The sequence below is a fragment of the Molothrus aeneus genome, chromosome 2 (assembly GCF_037042795.1).
Source record: "Molothrus aeneus isolate 106 chromosome 2, BPBGC_Maene_1.0, whole genome shotgun sequence".
Taxonomy (NCBI): Eukaryota; Metazoa; Chordata; class Aves; order Passeriformes; family Icteridae; genus Molothrus; species Molothrus aeneus.
This window is the reverse complement of record NC_089647.1, coordinates 77,483,901-77,503,504: the sequence shown is the minus strand read 5'-3', so window position 1 is coordinate 77,503,504 and position 19,604 is coordinate 77,483,901. Positions and strand designations below refer to the sequence as shown.

Genomic DNA, 19,604 nt, shown 5'->3' with positions numbered 1-19,604 from the left:
ACCTCTTTTCATACAGCGTTTTTCAGCAAAGCTCTCAAATAAGCATGTTATTAATTTAGACAGCAAATAAAAAATAGAAATATTGCTGCTGTGTAAATAAAATGTTGTAATTACAGGCATAAACAAAGTTGTGTATTCAAGTGAATCAAACTTCTCATTTCAAATGCAGTGACTTTCTGTCACTTTCAGACTGACTACTATCCAAGGCAATATAAATAAAATGGGGATTTCCACAAAAAATCCACCAGACTATGCTCTACTGAAAATACATTTACATTATGCTTATTAGAAACTTATGCATAACCAAGATGTGTATTCTTGCAGATACCTTTTTATGGAAACTTTAACATAAAATATGCTTTCATTATACCACAAACATTTAAAAGCTGAAAATATATGTAGTACAACAGCCTAGTCTGACCACACTGGAAATATTACAAATGTTTGACTGCTGAAAGGTAATAGAAATACCAGTCCACACACACCCCTTCTATGTGAAATAGTAACTTTTAAGTATAACCAATAAAAGAGCTCAGCACTAGTGAGATTACGTCATTGTTTCCTGCCTGAGAAGAGGAGCTATTTTAGTTAAGCAAAGCTGAGCAAAGAAGAGGAAGTCTAAACCTTCTACAGATTTGGGGCCATGAAAGAAGCATCTCTGAAGAAATTTTGTAGAGCGCAAAAGGTGAGTAATGATCCCTTATGCTGTGCTAACAAAGTAACTTGGATTTCATACATGTTGCTAAGAGACTTTGTTCAGAAGCAGAACATGGGCATTAATTCTAGAACTAATGAAAAGATATTGGATTTTCAATGCACTTTCAAAATATCAGCAGCATTCTATAAATAACATTTAAAGAAAAATGATTGCATTTGTAAAAGCATAGTACCATAAATACTGTTTAGGATTTTAACAAAAATTTTAAGAGTATGCAATAAATGAAAACATTGGTAAGTACATTTATCGCTAAAAGAAAAATGTCTGTTTCATGTTACTTGGTGTCTCTGTGCTTCACTGAAAGCCATGTTATCCTTGGGGAAATGCAACCAGATATAAGGGATAAAGTAAAAAGGGAGATTGGGAAGAGAGATACACACATGACCCTTTAAATGGAACCACTGTTACCTAACTCACATTAAGAATCTGGAGGAAGAGATTTAATGGTGATTTTGCTGTCAACATCTTGTTCTTGTACAACGCACCTAGCTGGCCTTCACAATTCACATTAGACATTCAGAATGTCAGTTATCATTAAAAAATTAAAAGATTGATAAAATATACAGACAAACAACAGAGGAATCATTCAGAATTAACACAGACAAGTCTTCCCAAACCAGTGACTCCAAGGGGCTCTTCAGCAAGTGCTCTAATCAATACCAGTAAGTAAATATTCCCATTATAAAAAATGGCAACTAGGGCAAAACCATCCACCCAGAGGCACCCAAAGATATGCTTGGGCTGACTGGGAGATATCAACCTGAACTCCATGCAGACAAGTACCAACGAAAAAGCAAAATATCTCCAATTGTGTATTAATGCAAATAGGTAACATACACTTTTCAAAAATCTCAATATTTCTTACCTACATAAATGCTACATTTTAGGTTCTTAAAAATTAACAGGCATGCATTTAAACTCACAAAGTTGGGAAACAGTCTCCAAAAACCAAGGAAAAAAACCCCAAAACCCAACAAACCCTTTCTGTTACAGCAGGTCAGTTCTTTGATATATCTCAAAACTGTCACGAACTTGAAATAACCAGCAAACAAGGCATAAAAAGTAGATCACACCAGACTGAGCTTCCTATCTTCCCATCAAAATCAGGCTACTGGTTATTTTGAAAACATGACCTGACCAGAAATAATTATAGTTACTGCAAGACCAAAGGAGACAAGAGCAAAACGAAAACTAAAATCCATGACGTTTCTTAATATTCAAGTGAATGATTCTACCTGTCAATTCACCTGCCAAATCACTCAGGATATTGAATTTGGTAGTTCTGCACTGTCAAACACAATGACTAGCAAGAGAGAAAAAATAACAGAACAAAAGAGGAAAAAAAACCCACTTACAATGTGCAAGGGCAAGGGGGAGGTGTATATTAAGCAACATTTGGACAATTTTGTGCAACAGTAGTGAAAGTGGAACAGTGTACCAGATAATATTTTAACTATGCCGCTAGCACATGCACAACATTTTTTAGTATATGCCATCTAACCTTCAATAAGGTTTGCTAGCATTATTTAATTATTTTATTTTTCTTATTTTTAGAGTTCTTCATGCAATGAGGAATTTGAGAGGCATTTATACAGATGCACCCCAAACTTCTTTTTTGTATTACATACATGGCTTTTCCCAAACAAAACATAAATTCTGTTGCATGTTCTAATGTCCTCATCTGAGCACAAAACATACCTTTTTTGTTTTGTACAGCTGAAAAAAAGACCTTGGAGTTAAGGGTTAAATATTTCTATGCATAACTTTAATATGTCTGTAAACTGGAGAACTGTAAGAAAATTAGAAGCCCAAACTATATTTCAAGGCAGAAACGAACCTATATAAAGATTTAACAGGTCATATTTAAGTTAGTTACTCCATGGTACCCTTCTCAGATGCAGCTGGTATTTGCCACTGTCAAACCAGGATGCCAGATTAATAAACACTGGTTCAATCCCCTATGCATTCCTGTAGCACTGAGAAAGTATTTGGTAACATTACAGAGAAAGCATTGACCAGATGGGCAGTAACAATAAACCTGGGTTTCAATGCATTCATCACTTCTGGAGATAAAACACACAGGAACTAGGCACCCTTCTGCTCTGGAGAACAGTTCTGGTGCCTAACAGAAACTGTGGAACTTCCTTGGCCGTTTGTCACAAGTGGGAAGATCAGACAAACAACTAACTTGTTCCTCCTCCTCCTCTTCACAATACTGCCACAGGGCTGGGTAAAAGGCCAGACAAGAGGAACCCTCCCACACAAAGTCATGAAACTGTGACCACACCAAGAGCCAGGAAAGTGCTGGGGGTGAAGGTTAAACAAAGCACTCATGCAAGCACCAGGTAAGGTCTGCCATCCTCATGGGCTCCAGAGAAAACCAAGGATCTTCTCCTCCAGCTCTCATCACCTCAGCTTGCAAAGGGACATTTCAGATGTCCAGCTCCTATGATCAAGAAGCTGGATGAAGGAACATAACTGTGCTCTGGGGTAGCTGGATACAAGACAGCAACTTTTCCCCCAGACAAATACTGTTCCCATATGGCCCGGCTGGGGACTTTGGTGCTTTCCTCCTTTTTAGTTTTTTAAACAGGAAGTCTATTAATCTATTACTTTTATTTGTATGTTGGGTGGGTGGTTCTGATGTCCTGGGATTAAACACTAATTAAACATTAGAAGATACGCACATACTCAAAGAGTTTTTTTAAGTGTCTTTAATAAGCAAGCACCTGCTCTTTTGGGAGTTAAGTAGGTCCTACACAGATAAAAGGCAAAGTCAATACTCTTTGCATATCCAAATGTCACTAAATGCCATGCTGACTTGTTTCTATTCATAATTAGTTTCAGTCAAGAATTTTTTTAACAGAGACAGCTTGAAGAAATATTTTCTTTAGAAAGTAGCTGTCATAGCTCAAATACAACTATTCAACTATTTCAATCTACTTATCAGCTACTGATGCACACCTGGAATGCCAATCTTGACTTTTTGATTCCTTCTATTAAAAGGCCCTGTAAGTAGCAAAAATATTTTATTCAAACACGCTTATAAATACTATTTTCACAAGTCTGACAATACGTTTCCCTCAAAGGATGATAATGTATTTGCAGTCAGAAAAAGCAACAAAACTAGCACATTTCAGAGCTAAACAATAGTTTCATCACTAAACACCATCCTAAAACAATCTTCCTGTTTGTTTTTAAAGACAGATTTTATTTGACTGAGAATAACTTCCCATATTTTATCTAATTTTAGGGGATTTATGGAGCGCAACAACTATTCCTAAGTTCAATTAAACTATGATGCCAGAAAATTCCCACCCAGAAGAATACAGGATTGCATCACTGGTCTTCTACAGCTTTGTGTTCACAGTGGGATTGCTGGTGAATGCCACTGCACTATGGGTGTTCAGCTGCACTACCAAGAAGAGAACAACTATAACTGTATATATGATGAACGTTGCATTACTTGACCTGTTTTTTATCTTTTCCCTGCCTTTCCGGATAATCTACCACGGGACAGAAGCGTGGCCTTTTGGAGATACGTTCTGCCGGATCCTCGGGGCTTTCACTGTCTTTTACCCAGCCATTGCTCTGTGGCTGCTCGCTTTTATCAGTGTAGACAGATTTATGGCTATTGTCCAACCCAAACATGTCAAAGAACTAAAAAATACAAAAAAAGCTGTGCTGGCTTGCACTGGAATCTGGATAATGACCCTCTCAACAACATCCCCGTTGGTGTTTTTACGATCTGATCCAGACCAAGCCTCAAATTTCACCACCTGCCTGAAAATGCTTGATATCATCCATTTAAAGGAAGTAAATACACTGAATTTTTGTCGCTTGATTTTTTTCTTTTTGATCCCCTTGTTTATCATGATGGGGTGTTACCTTGTCATTATTTATAATTTTATTCATGGCAAGACTTCCAAATTGAAGCCTAAGGCCAAGGAGAGATCCATAAGAATTATAGTTACTCTGATTGCTCAGGTACTCATCTGCTTTGTACCCTTCCACATTTGCTTTGCCTTCCTGATGCTGCAAGATGAAAATACAAGTTACAATCCCTGGGCAGCCTTTACCACCTTCCTCATGAATCTCAGTACATGCTTAGATGTTATACTGTACTACATTGTTTCCAAACAATTCCAGGCAAGAGTCATCAGCGTAATCCTTTATCGCAATTACCTTCGAAGCGTGCGCAGGAAAAGTTTTCGAACTGGAAGTGTAAGATCACTCAATAATATGAACAGTGAAATGATATAAAAAGAGAAAAAATGTCAGGGGACTTTTACAATGCAAACAAGGGATTCTTTTTCCAAATTCTAGCACTTGGCTACACAGAAGGATGTTCTATAACCAAAGGTAACAGATATATTTGTTGCATTGTAAATATGACAGAAGCAGAATAATAATTGGACCTCTTTTTATCTGCTCAACATCTTTTGTTGTTTCACCTGAAATGAACTAAAACCTAGCATCAGTGTTAAACTCTCCAATGCTTTTATCATCTCAAGCAACTATGAATATTGACAGATGTGAACGTGACTATTAATATAATAAAGCAGACAACACTGAAGAATTATGATGAATTGCATATATGAATTTTTTATATTTGCATAATCAAATGCTCCTGAAACTACCGTATATCCCACATTTCTAAAATTAATTTCATTCTCTCAATATCAAATTCATTATGACTTAATGAGAAGGCATATGTAGGTAAAATTTATATTTTACTTAATTAAAAACTCTTTGATGCAGATTTCTTTGTAACTGACTATATTCTGCAGTCATAAAAATATCATCAAAGGGTAAAATGGTCAGACTGTTCATTCCCTACCTGTGGATATGATGTGCACATTTATGACACCTTACTTTTGCACAAAGTATCTTTTTACATATAGGAAAATATTAATTTCTCCAGACACATTAGCAGCCTATGTCCTAGCAACAAACTCTAGGTAACAAACACAAGTAACTGCAGTAGCTACTCAAGCTTTCAACTTCTTTTAAATACTCAGACACTACAAAAAATATATTTTTATAATATCAAGCATATGCTTTTTGTCCCTTATATATCAGTCTTTAGATACTTTCAACAGATGCTCTGGAAAAGCAGAAATAAAAAAGAAAAGGTCTGATATGGTGTTTAATACTAAAAATCTTACTCCAAGAGCTTTTATATTACCTCAGAGTGTGCAACATATGGAAACTCAAGTCTGTGTAATCTCACCTGCCAGAAGTTTAACCACAAAGGGTTGCAAGCTCTGTGGTCCTACTGTAATATGCATATCTTTTACTAAGTGCAGAAATCTCAAACATAGGCTATGCAAAACTGAACCACTGAACACCTTAAATCTGTAAGAACTTCAGCTGCAAGCACGAAATGGAGTAACAACCTCTGGCACTCCATTTTTCAAAAACATACAAAATACCAATACAAAATGCATATGCATTTAAAAGTGAACATAAAGCACATGACTTACAGCTCTGTTGCCTTTCTGATTTAAGACAGAAATCAGCACAACCTGATTCCAGTTTTTACAAACTGAATGGAGCCAAACAATTTAGACTGAACAAATACAACAATAATTTGTGTCCTGCAAGCCATGTTGCAATCATGTTAACAGAGGAAATGAGACTAACGGATTGGAAACTAATCATTGTACGGATAAATTATAAATTAAACACAAATCATAGCTAAGAAATAAATGCTTGAAATTACAGTAGTTGTGCCAAGAACCTTTACACTTCAGTTCAAAAGAGGATTAAATTAATTTGAAGTGATACATGAAGAAAGTTTTTTTAAAATGAAATCTTCAGAAAACAATCCCCTTGAAACTATATCTAAAATAACCAATTCATTAGAAGCTACTTACAAACCAGAAGGCAAGCTGTTGATGGTGATGCCAAATATATACTGAGTGATTTCTACAAGCAGAAGGTCAAACAAAGCTGAGAGCATCCAAGCGCCCAGTAAAAAAGACTGGAAAGAAAAAGGTTAATTTAAATCAATTCAACAGTTTGAAAATAAGGTTTTAATATACCTCTAAATATAAGAAAAATTAAGAAAACCTCTATAGTAGTTCAATAAAGACAAATTCAATCTTTAACACAACATAATTCCAGGTCTACTTGTCTAGATCCTGAAGAATCAAGAGTAAGATTGTTTCCAAAAGATATCTTACAAGTGATACAACTGCAAATAGAAATTAGAATAATCCACTGACTACAAGGTCTTATCAATATAAATTTAAATTTATTAAAACCAAATTATCTTTACAACCCTTTAACACATTTCTATACAACACACTAGTAATAAAACTTCAGTATTCATCCAGGAGTACAAAACTAAACTGTATAGAAAAGTTTCTATTAAAAAACTCTCAAAACTGAACTTACTGAAAATTTTCTGCTGCCATATCTTCTTTCAAATATTCGGAAGTTGTAAATGAGCAGAGTGCTGCAGAATGTGTCTTTCAAATCAAGACATATTGTTCTTCCACATACAAGTCTCCAAATCTGGAAGGTTAATATCATCATGTTAAGCCACTCCTCCTTCAAGGAAATTCTTTAGAGAATTTGTGCTCAGAGAGAATGCAATATTGGAGGTATTGCAGGTAAGAGAAATGCAGCACAGTTAAGGAGGGAAATATAGAGAGTAGCATGTTATGGAGTCTCTTTAAAATATTTTCAAAGCAGATGTCTAACTGTTAAAATAAATAAACAATTGAAATTAACTCAAAACACACTTTTGAGGTTCCTAGTTTACACTTAGAAATAAAAATGTAAATCACAACCCTAGTGAATTTAGAATTATAAAAAAAAATTTTTGAAGCAACCTCAAGATACAAACTAATACAGTGTAACTGTTCTAAGAAGGTCTAACCAGATCAGCTTGCTCAGGGCCATGTTCAAGTTGAGTCTTGAACATCTTTAAGGATGGAAACTGTTCCTCTGTTCCATCAGTCTTACAGTAAAAACCTTTCCCTTTAAATGGGATTTCTTGTATTTCAATTCTTGCCCATTACCTCTTGTCCTTTCACTGGGCCTGGCCCCACCTTTTTTGCTCCCTCACATTAGGTATTTACAAGCACTGGTAAGATCTACCCTAAACCTTCTCTTTCCCAGGTTAAACAATCCCAACTCTCTCAGGCTCTCCTCATACAGCAAATCCTCCAGCCCCTGACCAGCCTGGTGGTCCTCTACTGGAACTCTCTGCAACATGGCAAGGTCAATTTTGTACTCAGGAGCCCAGCACAAGGGACAGCACTTCAGACTGCCCTCACTGAGAGTAGAGATCATCACCCTCCAGGCCTCCTTGTGAGGCTCTTCCTACCTAATGCAGCCCAGGATACTGTTGGGCTTTTTAGCCACAATGCTGCATTGCTGTTTCATGTTCAATTTAAGCCTCCACCAGGACCCTCAGGGCTCTTCCTGTAAAGTGATTTCCAGCTGCTCAGCCCACAGCCTGTACTGGTGCATGGTGTTACTCTTCTCTGATGCAGGAGTTTGCCTTTGTCCTTGCTGTACTTATGTTCCTATTGACCCTTTTCTTCCTTTTAACTGGCTGCAGAACTAGCAGGTGTAACAACTCCAAATCCAAGTTTTACATCACCCACAGGCTGGCTGAGAGAACGCTATGTCCTACTGTCCAAGTTATGAATGAAGACACTAAACAGTACTGGCCCCAATCCACTTCACTCACCATTCCCACTATCCCATGTCAACATGCCCAGTTTTAAATGCTAGCCTGAGTATGATCCCTCCTGAAGTCAAGACTGGCAGGGCCATGACCTTGCAGCTGAATATTTCAAGCACTAACTGAGCAGCTCTCACACAGACTATGAAAGGCTTCCAGCTTTACTGCTCTTTGCTTTAGCCAGCTTAAAAAAACACATAGATATGATGTAATGAAGATCTTTCACACAGCATTTTCACTGCTCTTGAGGACCGTCTGTATGGAGACAATGACCTTTTAGTTTTGGACAGCACATATTTTGCCTTCCAAATCGAATGTACTCTTCTTCAACTGTTCACTTTAATTTGTGTGTTTTCCACCAGATTTAAGAAGTGTTACAATCCAACATCCAAAATGTTTGTTCATTCATTGAAAAAATACCTTTCCATTAAACACATCCTTGCAGGTGAATTTATTCTAAACAAAATTTCTTTTAAGAGTTCTCATTTGAATAATAGCACCAGACAGGAGTTAAAAAATCTGTTCTCTCTGATCTCAGAGGTACCCAGTGATATAGTACATAGCTTGCTCCAAGGGCTGTGGCAATAAGTGAAACAATCTCATTAAATAAAAAATCCAAACTCACAAATTCCCCCAAAGCACCACAATAAAAGTGTCATAGCTTGTACAGATACTTGCAAGTGTTTATGGTTAAGACACAGTAGAGATGTTTTCTTAGAATAAAATGCAGCTACTACTGTTTTTCAGCAGATCAAACATATGGAAAGACAGGTTTCCTCTGAAGACAGATCTCAAAACAAACAAATAAACAAATCCCAAATCCACACAATTTCCATTTAAAACTTGAATAGTTTCTCAGACTTTTTCATTCCCCTCCCCAAACACTTGGTAGTAACATTTTTTAAAGGCAGACATCATTTATGTATTTTCACTGCACTGCATCAGCAAGATACTTGGTAAATATGAGCAGTGCTCTTGCAGAGTTGTAATTTATTATTACAATAAAGCTCTTGTTTTTGACAAGAAAGATTGCAGAGACCACAATAGCACAGAGCATCACTAGCTAGGTCTAATAATCTTTTAATGCTTACAGGCTACAGCTGGCATCCTCAAAGACATTAATTTGACTACATACCTTTTGTTTGATGCAATTGTAATATCTGTGGGGTAAGATAAACACAGAGGCATTTGCTAACCTTTCTCTATTGAGCGTAGTTTGCCACTTCCAAAAATTAAAAACATCCCAAAACAAATACCCACAGAACTTATCTAATCACTTTTAAGTGTATTATTTCAACATTTAGAGCCGATACTATAGGATCCTTAATTAAATTTAAAATAAAACATTACAAGATACAATATCTAAAAGATAGAGTATCTTAGTTTGAAACAGGAATGAGTATGAAATTAACCAATTCAGCCAATTACTGAAGAGCATGACAAACTCCCCCATCATCTGGAATTTTCAATTTAGAAGCAGCAGTTCTATTCAACAAGCAAAGTTTAGTTTTCCACAACTAACTACAACAGTTAGTTAGAGAATGAAAACTACAGCCTCTGCTGTTAAAATAAGTAATTTATAATCAGCATGCCTAATCAAAGTAGCCCTCTTCAGCCTCAAAAATTAGGCACACTAAGATACTGACATTCATATCAAAATATTTGTATTAATAAATGGGTTATGCCACACTTCATTCACAGCAAGTTTACAAATGCCAGTGCCTGAAAGGAAAAACAACACAAACCAAGTAATTTCCCAGACAAGAAAAAGAAATGAAAAGCCATATTGATGGTTTCAGATCACTTTTCTCATGTTTTCCAAAAAGTAGCATACTGGGGTTACATAAAAAAAGGTAAGAACAAGCTGGTCTACAGCAGTGAACAAAGGGAAAGAACCAGAGGACAAACAGACTGTGGGGAAAATTGCATAGAAAACCACAGTTTGCAGTCTCTTTTCACAGAAAGTGAACAGACTCTTACCTGAAAATCCTCTTTTACAGCTTGTAGGTTATATGCAAAGAACTTCTGATAATGTTGGAAGAGCAGAGTCAATAGAATCGAGATGGCACTTGGGACTAGTAACAAACTCTTTGACAAAGGCGCTTTATCTTAAAGACAAAACAAATAAACAATCAAACCATTTTAGAGATAAGTCTTTCACATTCAAAAAGTGACATATTTAAACAGGTGACTGCAAGACACAATAGCAGTGATACCACCTTGACTTTTTAGCTCAACAACTTCCTAAGTTCTCAAAAACTTGCAAATAGATAGGAAGAACACACTAATCAAAGGAAATGTTTAGAAATATTAATGACAGTTAAATATTAACCAGACATTTTGTTTCCAACATTGTCTCATGAAATTGGCTACAGCTAAACCTAAGTTCTTTGCATCTACTGAGGTCATGTCCTCCTATACTGCCCTCCCAAGGCTCCATTGCATTTCAGGAAATAAAATAATCACTCTTTTTTCTAGCAAAATATACAAGCACATCTAGTTAAATATTCCTGTTTCCTTGGCCTTAGGGATTAAGATCAGCTTTCTCTTAGGGGCTATGAAGTAGGAACCACCGGAATAAATGGACTTTCTCACCACTGCACTTAGATCCACCATTCAAGGAATCATATCCAAGTCAATTTACGGGACACTCATCTTCCTTCCATTCAATCATTACAATTATTCATGAATAAATTACTAGATTCAGAATGTTTGTGAAATCTTCCTTCCCTCTAGGGGCATGACGTTCGGAAAGGACATTCACAAGAAAGCAGGCAAAGAACAGCAAAATCTGCAATACACATTTCTCATTTACTAAAATCTGCCAAGTAGGATGTCCAGCAGGAGTATAGCCAGCAATTCACCCTAACCTGCTGGTGCAGTTGATGCAATAAAACAAACTCTTGCCCAAAAACTCAAGCCAACACAGAGAATCTGAAATATTATTTTTTCTATGACTTTTCTCCTTTTCACAGATGTAACCTGAATTACATTTACTTCCTTTCCAAACACATCAGCTATGGCACAGAATCCATTCATTTTCAGACAACTGTTTTTGCATGGTACTACAAAAATCCATAGTTCTGTTGTCATTCTTCTTAATATAATAAAAGGAGCAATGAGATTACATTAAAAGAACTAATGGGGAGTAAAAAGCAGGAACACAGCAGGAACAAAACTGCATGAAACAGTATAATACAATAAACATTTACTACCTGTCCAGATTAAAGTGAGTATCATGAATGATTTTTTCAACATCTGCTGTGCACTAGAATAGTGAACTGCTAGAAAAAGCAGATGGCAATAGGCACCAAAGAGAAGATTTTAATTATGGCACAATCCCACTGCCATCGAAAATATGGCTCTTGCTACATAGTTTAAGCATGATCCTCATCCAAGTATTAACTGATGACATCAAGAATTACTTGGATGGGCACAGTTAGCTGTTCACCACCTTGAAGTCTGCAGTCTTCTGATGTTCACCATGGGAAGAAAACCTCTCTTGTACTTAAAACTATTAATTCAGTCCACACCCATACCTTTTGAGTTCATTATTTAAACATGCAGCTTCCATTTAAGCAAGTATGGCCTTGAAGAACCATCCTTTTATAGAAATTAGGCAGTGACTTGGATCACAGATTGATGTTACTATGCTAAATATAAGCTCTACTTTTATGATTGCATCAGACACCAGTCTGGCTGATTCTTTTTTTTTTTAATGCAAGAAAACTGTCCACATTTCAATCTACTATCTTTCCTTGGGTTTGTTTTTTGTTTTTTTTCCTCCAAAAATAAAGTCTATATTCTTTACACATACATTTTTTTTAATTATTCATTCCTCTAATTCAATAGGACTTTTCAAAACCATCTGAAGCCATCAGAGAACTGTACAGCACTGGGGAGAAAAAAAAGAAGCTGGAGCTTCCTGAAAGCTACTACACAGACAATGCACACAGATATTAATTTGAAACCTCAAGCAATACTCCCTGAGTTAACTTAGCTAAATTAACATTTCTTAATGTGAAAAGGTCAATTTTATAATCAGGATACAGATTTTTGATACTTGGAAGTACAGCCTAATTCAGAAGAATTGTAATAGTCACAACAGTACACATTTCTGAACCAAAGTTTGATAAAAATTGTTACTTTACTTTAAAATTGTATTTTAAATTTAAATTTTACTTTAAATTTACTTTAAATTGTTATTTTACTATATTTTACTAAATGCATTTACATTATTTCATTAATTTTAAGAAATTAATTAGTTCACAAGAACTAATTAATCCTATAAAACTTTTTACATAAGGATCACATTACCACAGACACACATGAGAACAAAGTCTCTAGCTATCCCACCATGACTATATTTTTCTATACAGGTTTCATATGTAGATTTTACTGCAATTTTTTTATTAGAACATTTTTACATTACAGGTAATATACACTGAAATACTTCATCCTATCAAGTTAATTCCTAATTTGAATGCTTTCAAAAACATGCAACCAACAGAACCTTATCTGTTTTCTCCAAAAGTGTGAGCACACATTTTTATTAAGAGCCTCCTTTTAGCTTTCAGCTTAGACACTTTAAATCCTGATACTGGGAAAAATACTTTTTATAAGACACGTCATCAAGTGAAAAACCACAGAAGCACCTAACCCATGAATCTGATTGTCACCCACAGGAAACATCACATGAGTGATGGAAATTTCTACTCTCCAGCTTCTCATAATGCCATCACGGTTGAGAAGTTTATTCTTGTCTGGTGAACTTGAAAAATATAATAACGCATCCTCTGAAATTCTTTTCCAAGTGTTTCACTGCACAGTGTAGCAGCTGCTTTATCCCTTTTATAAGAGCATACAGATCCTTCTTGAGGACTGCTGTGAGGTCGTGGGGAAGGAACAACCTTCTTACTACTGTGGAATGCCTCGAGCATGTCAGACCAAAAATGACAACAATGCCAGATTTTGCACAATTGGGCATTCTGATATCCAAGTCAAATTCCTGACTTACAATGCAAAGGTAAAATTTAGAAAGCAGAATTCTAATCCAATGAATGTGCAAGCATGGATGAGATGGAAATAGTTACCACGAACAGACCACGGCACCAGTCTGCTGGCAGCACCGATGCGAATGTTCACCAGAAGGAGAAAACACGGTGTCTTTATACCACATAGAGAAAGAAGAATGAAAGGATAAACACTCATTTTGACCTTAAAAGTTAAAATATATCAAATACTGTCTTCAAAGATCTTGGAATAAATTTGCAATCCCACAGTGCTCCTTAGGTGGCATTTCTTCCAAACAATAGGCACTGGTGCTGCAACACATCTACTGAGCATCCACCTAAGTACCCAGAGAAGTGTTGGTAATAACCAGCAGAATACTCTTTCAGTATGATGAAGAGCAAGGAATTAGCTTCCACTACAGATCTTTGCTTCTTCCTGGTGCAATAGAGAAGTTCTCCCCCAAAACTGCCCTAATAATCTCATAGGCAAGTGTCCCAACCTTCATGCTACCAACTGTGCAATGCGAAGCTGATCCCAGAATGTGACATAAGTGAGAAAACCACTTCTAAGCCTCCACATTCCACCCCTGCACTTACTACAAAGCCCACAGATCCTCTTCTTCCAGAACCTACTACTCTGCTGGTTGCCAGTGCCTCTTTTACAGCGCAGAGAGTGAAGGACACAAGTGTCCATCTGTCACAAACAGAGGGGGAGGTTTATGGCACAACTGCCTGAGTTGCAGCTTCAGAAATCAGCACTGCACTAATGGCAAGAATGAGAAGATACAGCAACAGCTACAGTTTTTGAAATTATTTCCTGTCCCTGCCTGTTCACTACTCACAGATGAAGAGACAGCAGATGGGCATAGCAAAACAGGCAGCCAGACCAAGCTACTGTGGCAGAAGAGCTCTTGCAGAAACAGCTTCACCCCCTGGACTGCTACTCCAGGCTCAGGACTCAAGTGTTGACTTGGTAGAGGACCTCATTGCTGGTTGATGTGAAGAGATGAGCCGGCTGACGAGCAGCGGCTGCAGAAGTTCAAATCAGCTCAGGGCAATTTCTGTGGGGATCCCTGCTGAGCTCACACCACAGCTGCAGAAAACATGCTGTGTAACAATTCTTTTTTTCCACTATCACCTGCAAATTTCTCAAACCCAGCTGCTATAAGGCAGGCATGTCACTTTCAAACAGACAATTAACTGCTGGGGGCTAATATAGAGGCACAAAACAGTTTTGAAATGCTTATACACAAGATCTGTGAAGTAAGCCATAACTGATACACAACTGAATCCACAGTACTTCCCAAATGCACTTAGGGAATCTGCATTTTGAGTGGTTGGTTTTCATGTATTAAACCATCATGCAGATATCAATCAATTGTATTCCAAGACCTGTCCAAGAACCTGCAGCGGGCTCACCAACCAGCAGTGATGTTCATTTGCAAGTGAAAACAGTAAGAGTATCACTGCAGGAACAGTTCTTCACCAAATGCTTCTAAATTCAATCCAGAAGCTGAGAGGTGAATAATATTAGTATTAAGAAAGTTAATAGAGAAACCTGTGATCATGCTTTAAATCTATTTTTTAAAGGTACAGGCAAAACTGTAATCAAACTACTTGCCTATACATTTACTGTTTAGAAAACTGCTAGGTGTAGCCTAGGTCACAAACTATTAAAAAAAAAGGAGATACAAAAAGAAAAAAAAAAAAGAAAACCTTTGTTTCTAAAAGCAGTACTTGAAATAGAAACTGAATCAGGTTGAAATATCAAAAGTATTCACCCCATTCAGTAAACTTTTCTTCCTTCCAACCAGACAGAGCTGCTACCATACTACTTTTAGTATACGCTGACAGAAATATCTGATATGGCTACACCACAAGACCATGTGGAGATCCCCACACGAGCCTGAAACAAAATGAGCTAGCTCTGCAGAAGCAGAATAGCCACAGTTTTGTGGCCTTCAATGCTGTGCTGCTTCCAGGGCTCAGGCTAACCAGGCTGCACAGTGGCATGCTGTTGTACAAGCTAATTTGCTTTCCCATATAGTACTGTAGTGCATAACGCTGTTATGCACAACTCTTATGTATTCAGGACATGCTTCATTTTTCCTTCAGTCATACCACAAAGCATTAATTTACATCGTTTTATTATTTTTCCAACGCCTCTGCACAACAGAGTTCAGTCCTGCCAGTTATGCAAGCAGAGGAGCACAGAGATCCCTTCTTGCCTTGGGGATTTTTAACAAATTGCTAGCTCTGCACTACAAGGTTCACAGAGGTAGAAGCCTAAGTTGCACTAGCGAGTTCAAAGGGTTCTCCTCACTCCTACTACAAGAAATAGCTTGTGTGCAGTAGTCAAAGTAGTCAAATATTTTTCAGATATAATGAGTGTATATGCTTTAAAAGATGTACTCAAATTTTACATTAATAATGACCAACTCTTTAAAGACTTTCCTACCAGACTCCTGTGCAGTACATAAACAGCATGAAGAATATTGGGAGGGGAGAGTACAATGTCTGCAGAAAGGTTTCTGTTGGTCTAACTGGTTTAAACTGCCTTTGTAGTAAGGCCTTTGTGTCCTATAAGGAAAAGCCTTCCTGTGTACCATACTTTGCTCCTGAGATGCAGCCTCACGGCAAACTAAGCAGCACTACAGTAAAGCAAACAGCCAGGCCATTCACACACTCATGTAGCCTTTGCAGAACTGCTCAAGTGTTTCAGCAGCATTGTAGACAGGACAGAAGCTGCCAGCAGATTGCAACACAAGCAACCAGCCTGGGTCTGGTACCACAGCCCAGCTGTCAAGCACACCTAAAGCCAGGTGCTGCCAGGACGCCTCCTGAGCACGCTGCAATGCCCTTTGACAAGTCAGCTCAGCTGGGTTAGTGCTCTGATAAGCCATCTGCATATATCTGCACTGTCTCTTACTAGTACCCAGAACCACTGGCACTTTTCTCCAGAGCATACCAGCTCCTCCATTATTCCAGATAACAGAAACAGTTTCCACAGCAGAGGCAAACTATCATTGTCCTTTTAGAAGGTGGTGCCCTGTGTTTCCTGGCTTCCCTATCTCACAGTCGTACCATGTACCAGGTATGTTTATTTTTACATTTACATCTCCCTGTCCCAACATTATAGATGTTAATTAGTCTGTCAGAGGTGGCACAGCAGGCTGCAGGAGCCTTCAGTGCAACCTGCCATGATCATTGTTATTGCTGCTGAAACAGGTGTCCACTTATTTTATTCAGGGTCGCTGACACAGGTCCCATAGCCCACCAACACTGCCTTCTACCAGAGGTTCCCAAGCCCCAGGGGCAGAACACACACACACACAGTTCCCTGATACAACACCAGGCGCCAACTCATTAACTACCTGAACCATCAGATTCTGTGCATCACTGACAGAATCCCACACTCCTGCTGCTACTACAGCAACTTCTGCTACACACACAGAAACAACTCTGAGGGCACAGGGACATCTGAGACTGCCACAGTTGTGCCCTAGGTGAGCATATGTCACTGCACCTAAATCCATGCCTCTACGGGAGTTTGTCAGTGCACCCGTACCAGCCAAGTCTTACTGCAAAAACCCACTTTAGGTCAACAGTAAGGTCAGTAAGAACATTTGCGTATTTATTTTTGAGAAGGAAAAAAAAGTACAACACTGAGTATGGAGCTGTATCAGGGAAGGTTTAGGTTAGAAAGGTTCTTTACCTAGAGAGTGACCAGGCACTGGAACAGGCTCCCTAGGGCAGTGATCACAGCACCAGCCTGACAGAGTTCAAGAAGCATTCAGACAATGCTCTCAGGCACATGGTGTGATTCTTGAACTGTCCTGTGCAGGCCTAGAAGCTGGACTTGATAATCCTTGTGGGTCTTTTCCAGATCAGGATAGTCTGTGATTTTCTTTCTGCAGAATGACATATTATCTAGGTTTTTTTCCTTACCATATATCTGTTTCTTATGACAACCATTTCCCACTCATCCTTCTGATGGATCAAACCTGGAAAAACTTGTAAATACTGACCATGACTTTCCATCCATTCAGTCTAACAAAGATACTCTTCCTCCTCCATTCTTTCTCATAGAATTATACAAAGACACATGCCATTAAAAAGTCCCTCTACAGTATCTGTTGGGGGGCACAGGGAAAGATGAAAAATCAGGAGCTGCAAATCAAGGTACGGTATTATCAGATCCATCTGAAAAAGACTCTTCCCTTCTTTGGATTCCTCATACAAAATACAGCTGCAACTGACATCCCTTTTTAAATGCTAGAATTATTCCCGCCTAGTCAGAGGGTGCTTTCACACTCAAATTGATTTCATAGAATCAATTATGTTAGAAAAGACCTCTGAGATCATCAAGTCCAACCTCTGACCAAACACTATCTTGTTGACAAGACCATGGAACTGAGTGCCACATTCCAGTCTTTTCTTAAACACTTCCAGGGATGGCAAATCCACCACCTCCTTGGGCAGCCCATTCCAGTATCTAATTGTCCTTTCTGTGAAGAAATTCCTCCCAATGTCCAACCTGAACCTCCCCTGGTACAGCTTGAGGCTAAGTTCTGGTGTTGTCCTGTCGCTGGTTACCTGCAAGAGGGCAACCCTCACTTTGCTTCCTTCCAAGTACTTGTAATGAGTGATAAGATCACCCCTGAACCTCCTTTTCTCCAGGCAAAACAACCCCAGCTCCCTCACCCACTCCTCATAGGACATGCATTCCAGATGCTTCATCAGCTCCACTGCCCTTCTCTGGACATGCTGCAGCACCCCAATGTCCTTCCTAAATTGAGGGGCACAGGACTGGAGACAGTACCTGAGGTGCAGCCTCACCAGTGCTGGGTACAGGGGGACAATCACAGCCCTGCTCCTACTGGCCACACTATTGCTGATACAGGCCAGGATGCCATTGGCCTTCTTGGCCACCTGGGCACACTGACTCATGCTCAGCTGGCTGTCAACCAGCACCAGATCGTTTTCCTCCGGGCAGTTTTCCAGCCCCTCTTTTCCAGACCTGTAGTGCTGCCTGGGGTGGTTGAGACCCAAGTGCAGGAGCCGGCACCTGACCTTTTTGACCCTCCTACTGCTGGGTCTCGGCCCATTGATCCAGCCCGTTCAGAGAGCTCTGCAGAGCCCTCCTGCCCTTCAGCAGACGGACAGATGGACACTCCCTCCCGTTTTGTAAGGAGCACGCAATTAGTCAGCAAAGCTTTGACTTAGCATTTGTCCTCGCCTGCTCTTAGGACTGTGGTGCCCAAGTCCACACCGCAGCCAGGTCAGCTCCTCGCTGCTGCTTCCAGACGCTGCAGAGTCTGTGTCCTGTAAAACAAGCTCAGAGCCAGCCCCAGATACCTGCCAAGTCAGTTCAGGTAGCACCGGGACACGAAATTATTTACATGTGCCGTGCAGAGCTAGGGGCACGTTACATTTGCCTTATCAATAAACTGGATTTAAAAAATAAGTTAAATGTCACATTTAGAAAAGAGGGGTTGCTTGCGTTTTCTGATACGTATCTTGGCACGGAGGTCTACATCGATGCATGCAAATACATGTAAACACACAGAGAGACACGGACAGGCAGACACATACACAGGCAGACACACAGACACATACACAGACACACCCGCGGCTCCTCCCGCCGTCACGCAGTTTAAAAGTCCAGCCAAGAGAGGACCGAAGCCAGCGGCTCCCCCGGGGCCGACGGCGGCAGCGCCGCCCGCACTCGCACCCCTGGCCGCCGCCCTCCCCGGACCGCGGCGGGACCGGTACTCACAGAACCCGTTGGAGCCGGTGCTGGTGAACATGGCAGCGGCCCGGCCCGGCCCGGCCGGCGGGCGCGGCTGGCGGAGCCCCCGAGGTCGGGCAGCCCCTGAGGAGCCGCGGCGGGCCGGGGCCGGGGCCGGGGCCGGGGCTGGGGAGGGCTAAGGCGGCCGCGATGGGCCAAACGACGCCGCCAGGCGACCGGGCGGCGCCCCCTGCCGGGCCCGCCGGGCGAGCGGGGCCGCGGGCGGCGCTTCGGCGTGCGTGTGTTATCTGTAATTACTCCTGTCTTCAGAAATGGGGAGAAGTTCTCTCCACTGAGGGCGGCAGAGCACTGGGACAGGCTGCCCAGGGAGGGCATGGTGTCTCCTTCTCTGGACACATTCAAAACCCACGTGAGCACTTT

General features: G+C 39.6%; 2 protein-coding genes across 2 annotated transcripts in view; one reads left to right on the top strand and one right to left on the bottom strand.

The window, feature by feature from the left end:
• The window catches only part of UBAC2 (UBA domain containing 2), an 88,094-nt gene extending 68,759 nt beyond the window's left edge, over nucleotides 1-19,335 (bottom strand). The window contains exons 1-4 of the mRNA XM_066545138.1: nucleotides 19,212-19,335; nucleotides 10,401-10,528; nucleotides 7,121-7,240; nucleotides 6,598-6,704 (exon numbers count right to left, since the gene is read on the bottom strand). Of these exons, the coding sequence (XP_066401235.1) occupies nucleotides 6,598-6,704; nucleotides 7,121-7,240; nucleotides 10,401-10,528; nucleotides 19,212-19,242 (386 nt within the window). The 5' untranslated portion in view covers nucleotides 19,243-19,335. The remainder of the gene's footprint in view (nucleotides 1-6,597; nucleotides 6,705-7,120; nucleotides 7,241-10,400; nucleotides 10,529-19,211) is intronic.
• GPR18 (G protein-coupled receptor 18) lies at nucleotides 646-5,353 on the top strand. The gene is made up of 3 exons (XM_066571538.1): nucleotides 646-685; nucleotides 2,943-3,063; nucleotides 3,972-5,353. The coding sequence occupies exon 3, from the start codon at nucleotides 4,016-4,018 to the stop codon at nucleotides 4,979-4,981; it is 966 nt and encodes a 321-aa protein (XP_066427635.1). The 5' UTR covers nucleotides 646-685; nucleotides 2,943-3,063; nucleotides 3,972-4,015; the 3' UTR covers nucleotides 4,982-5,353.
• Nucleotides 19,336-19,604: the final 269 nt, after the last annotated feature.

Bases quoted from the DNA above. Each gene is read 5' to 3' on its own strand.
- GPR18 (XM_066571538.1), top strand. From the start codon at position 4,016: ATGATGCCAGAAAATTCCCACCCAGAAGAATACAGGATTGCATCACTG.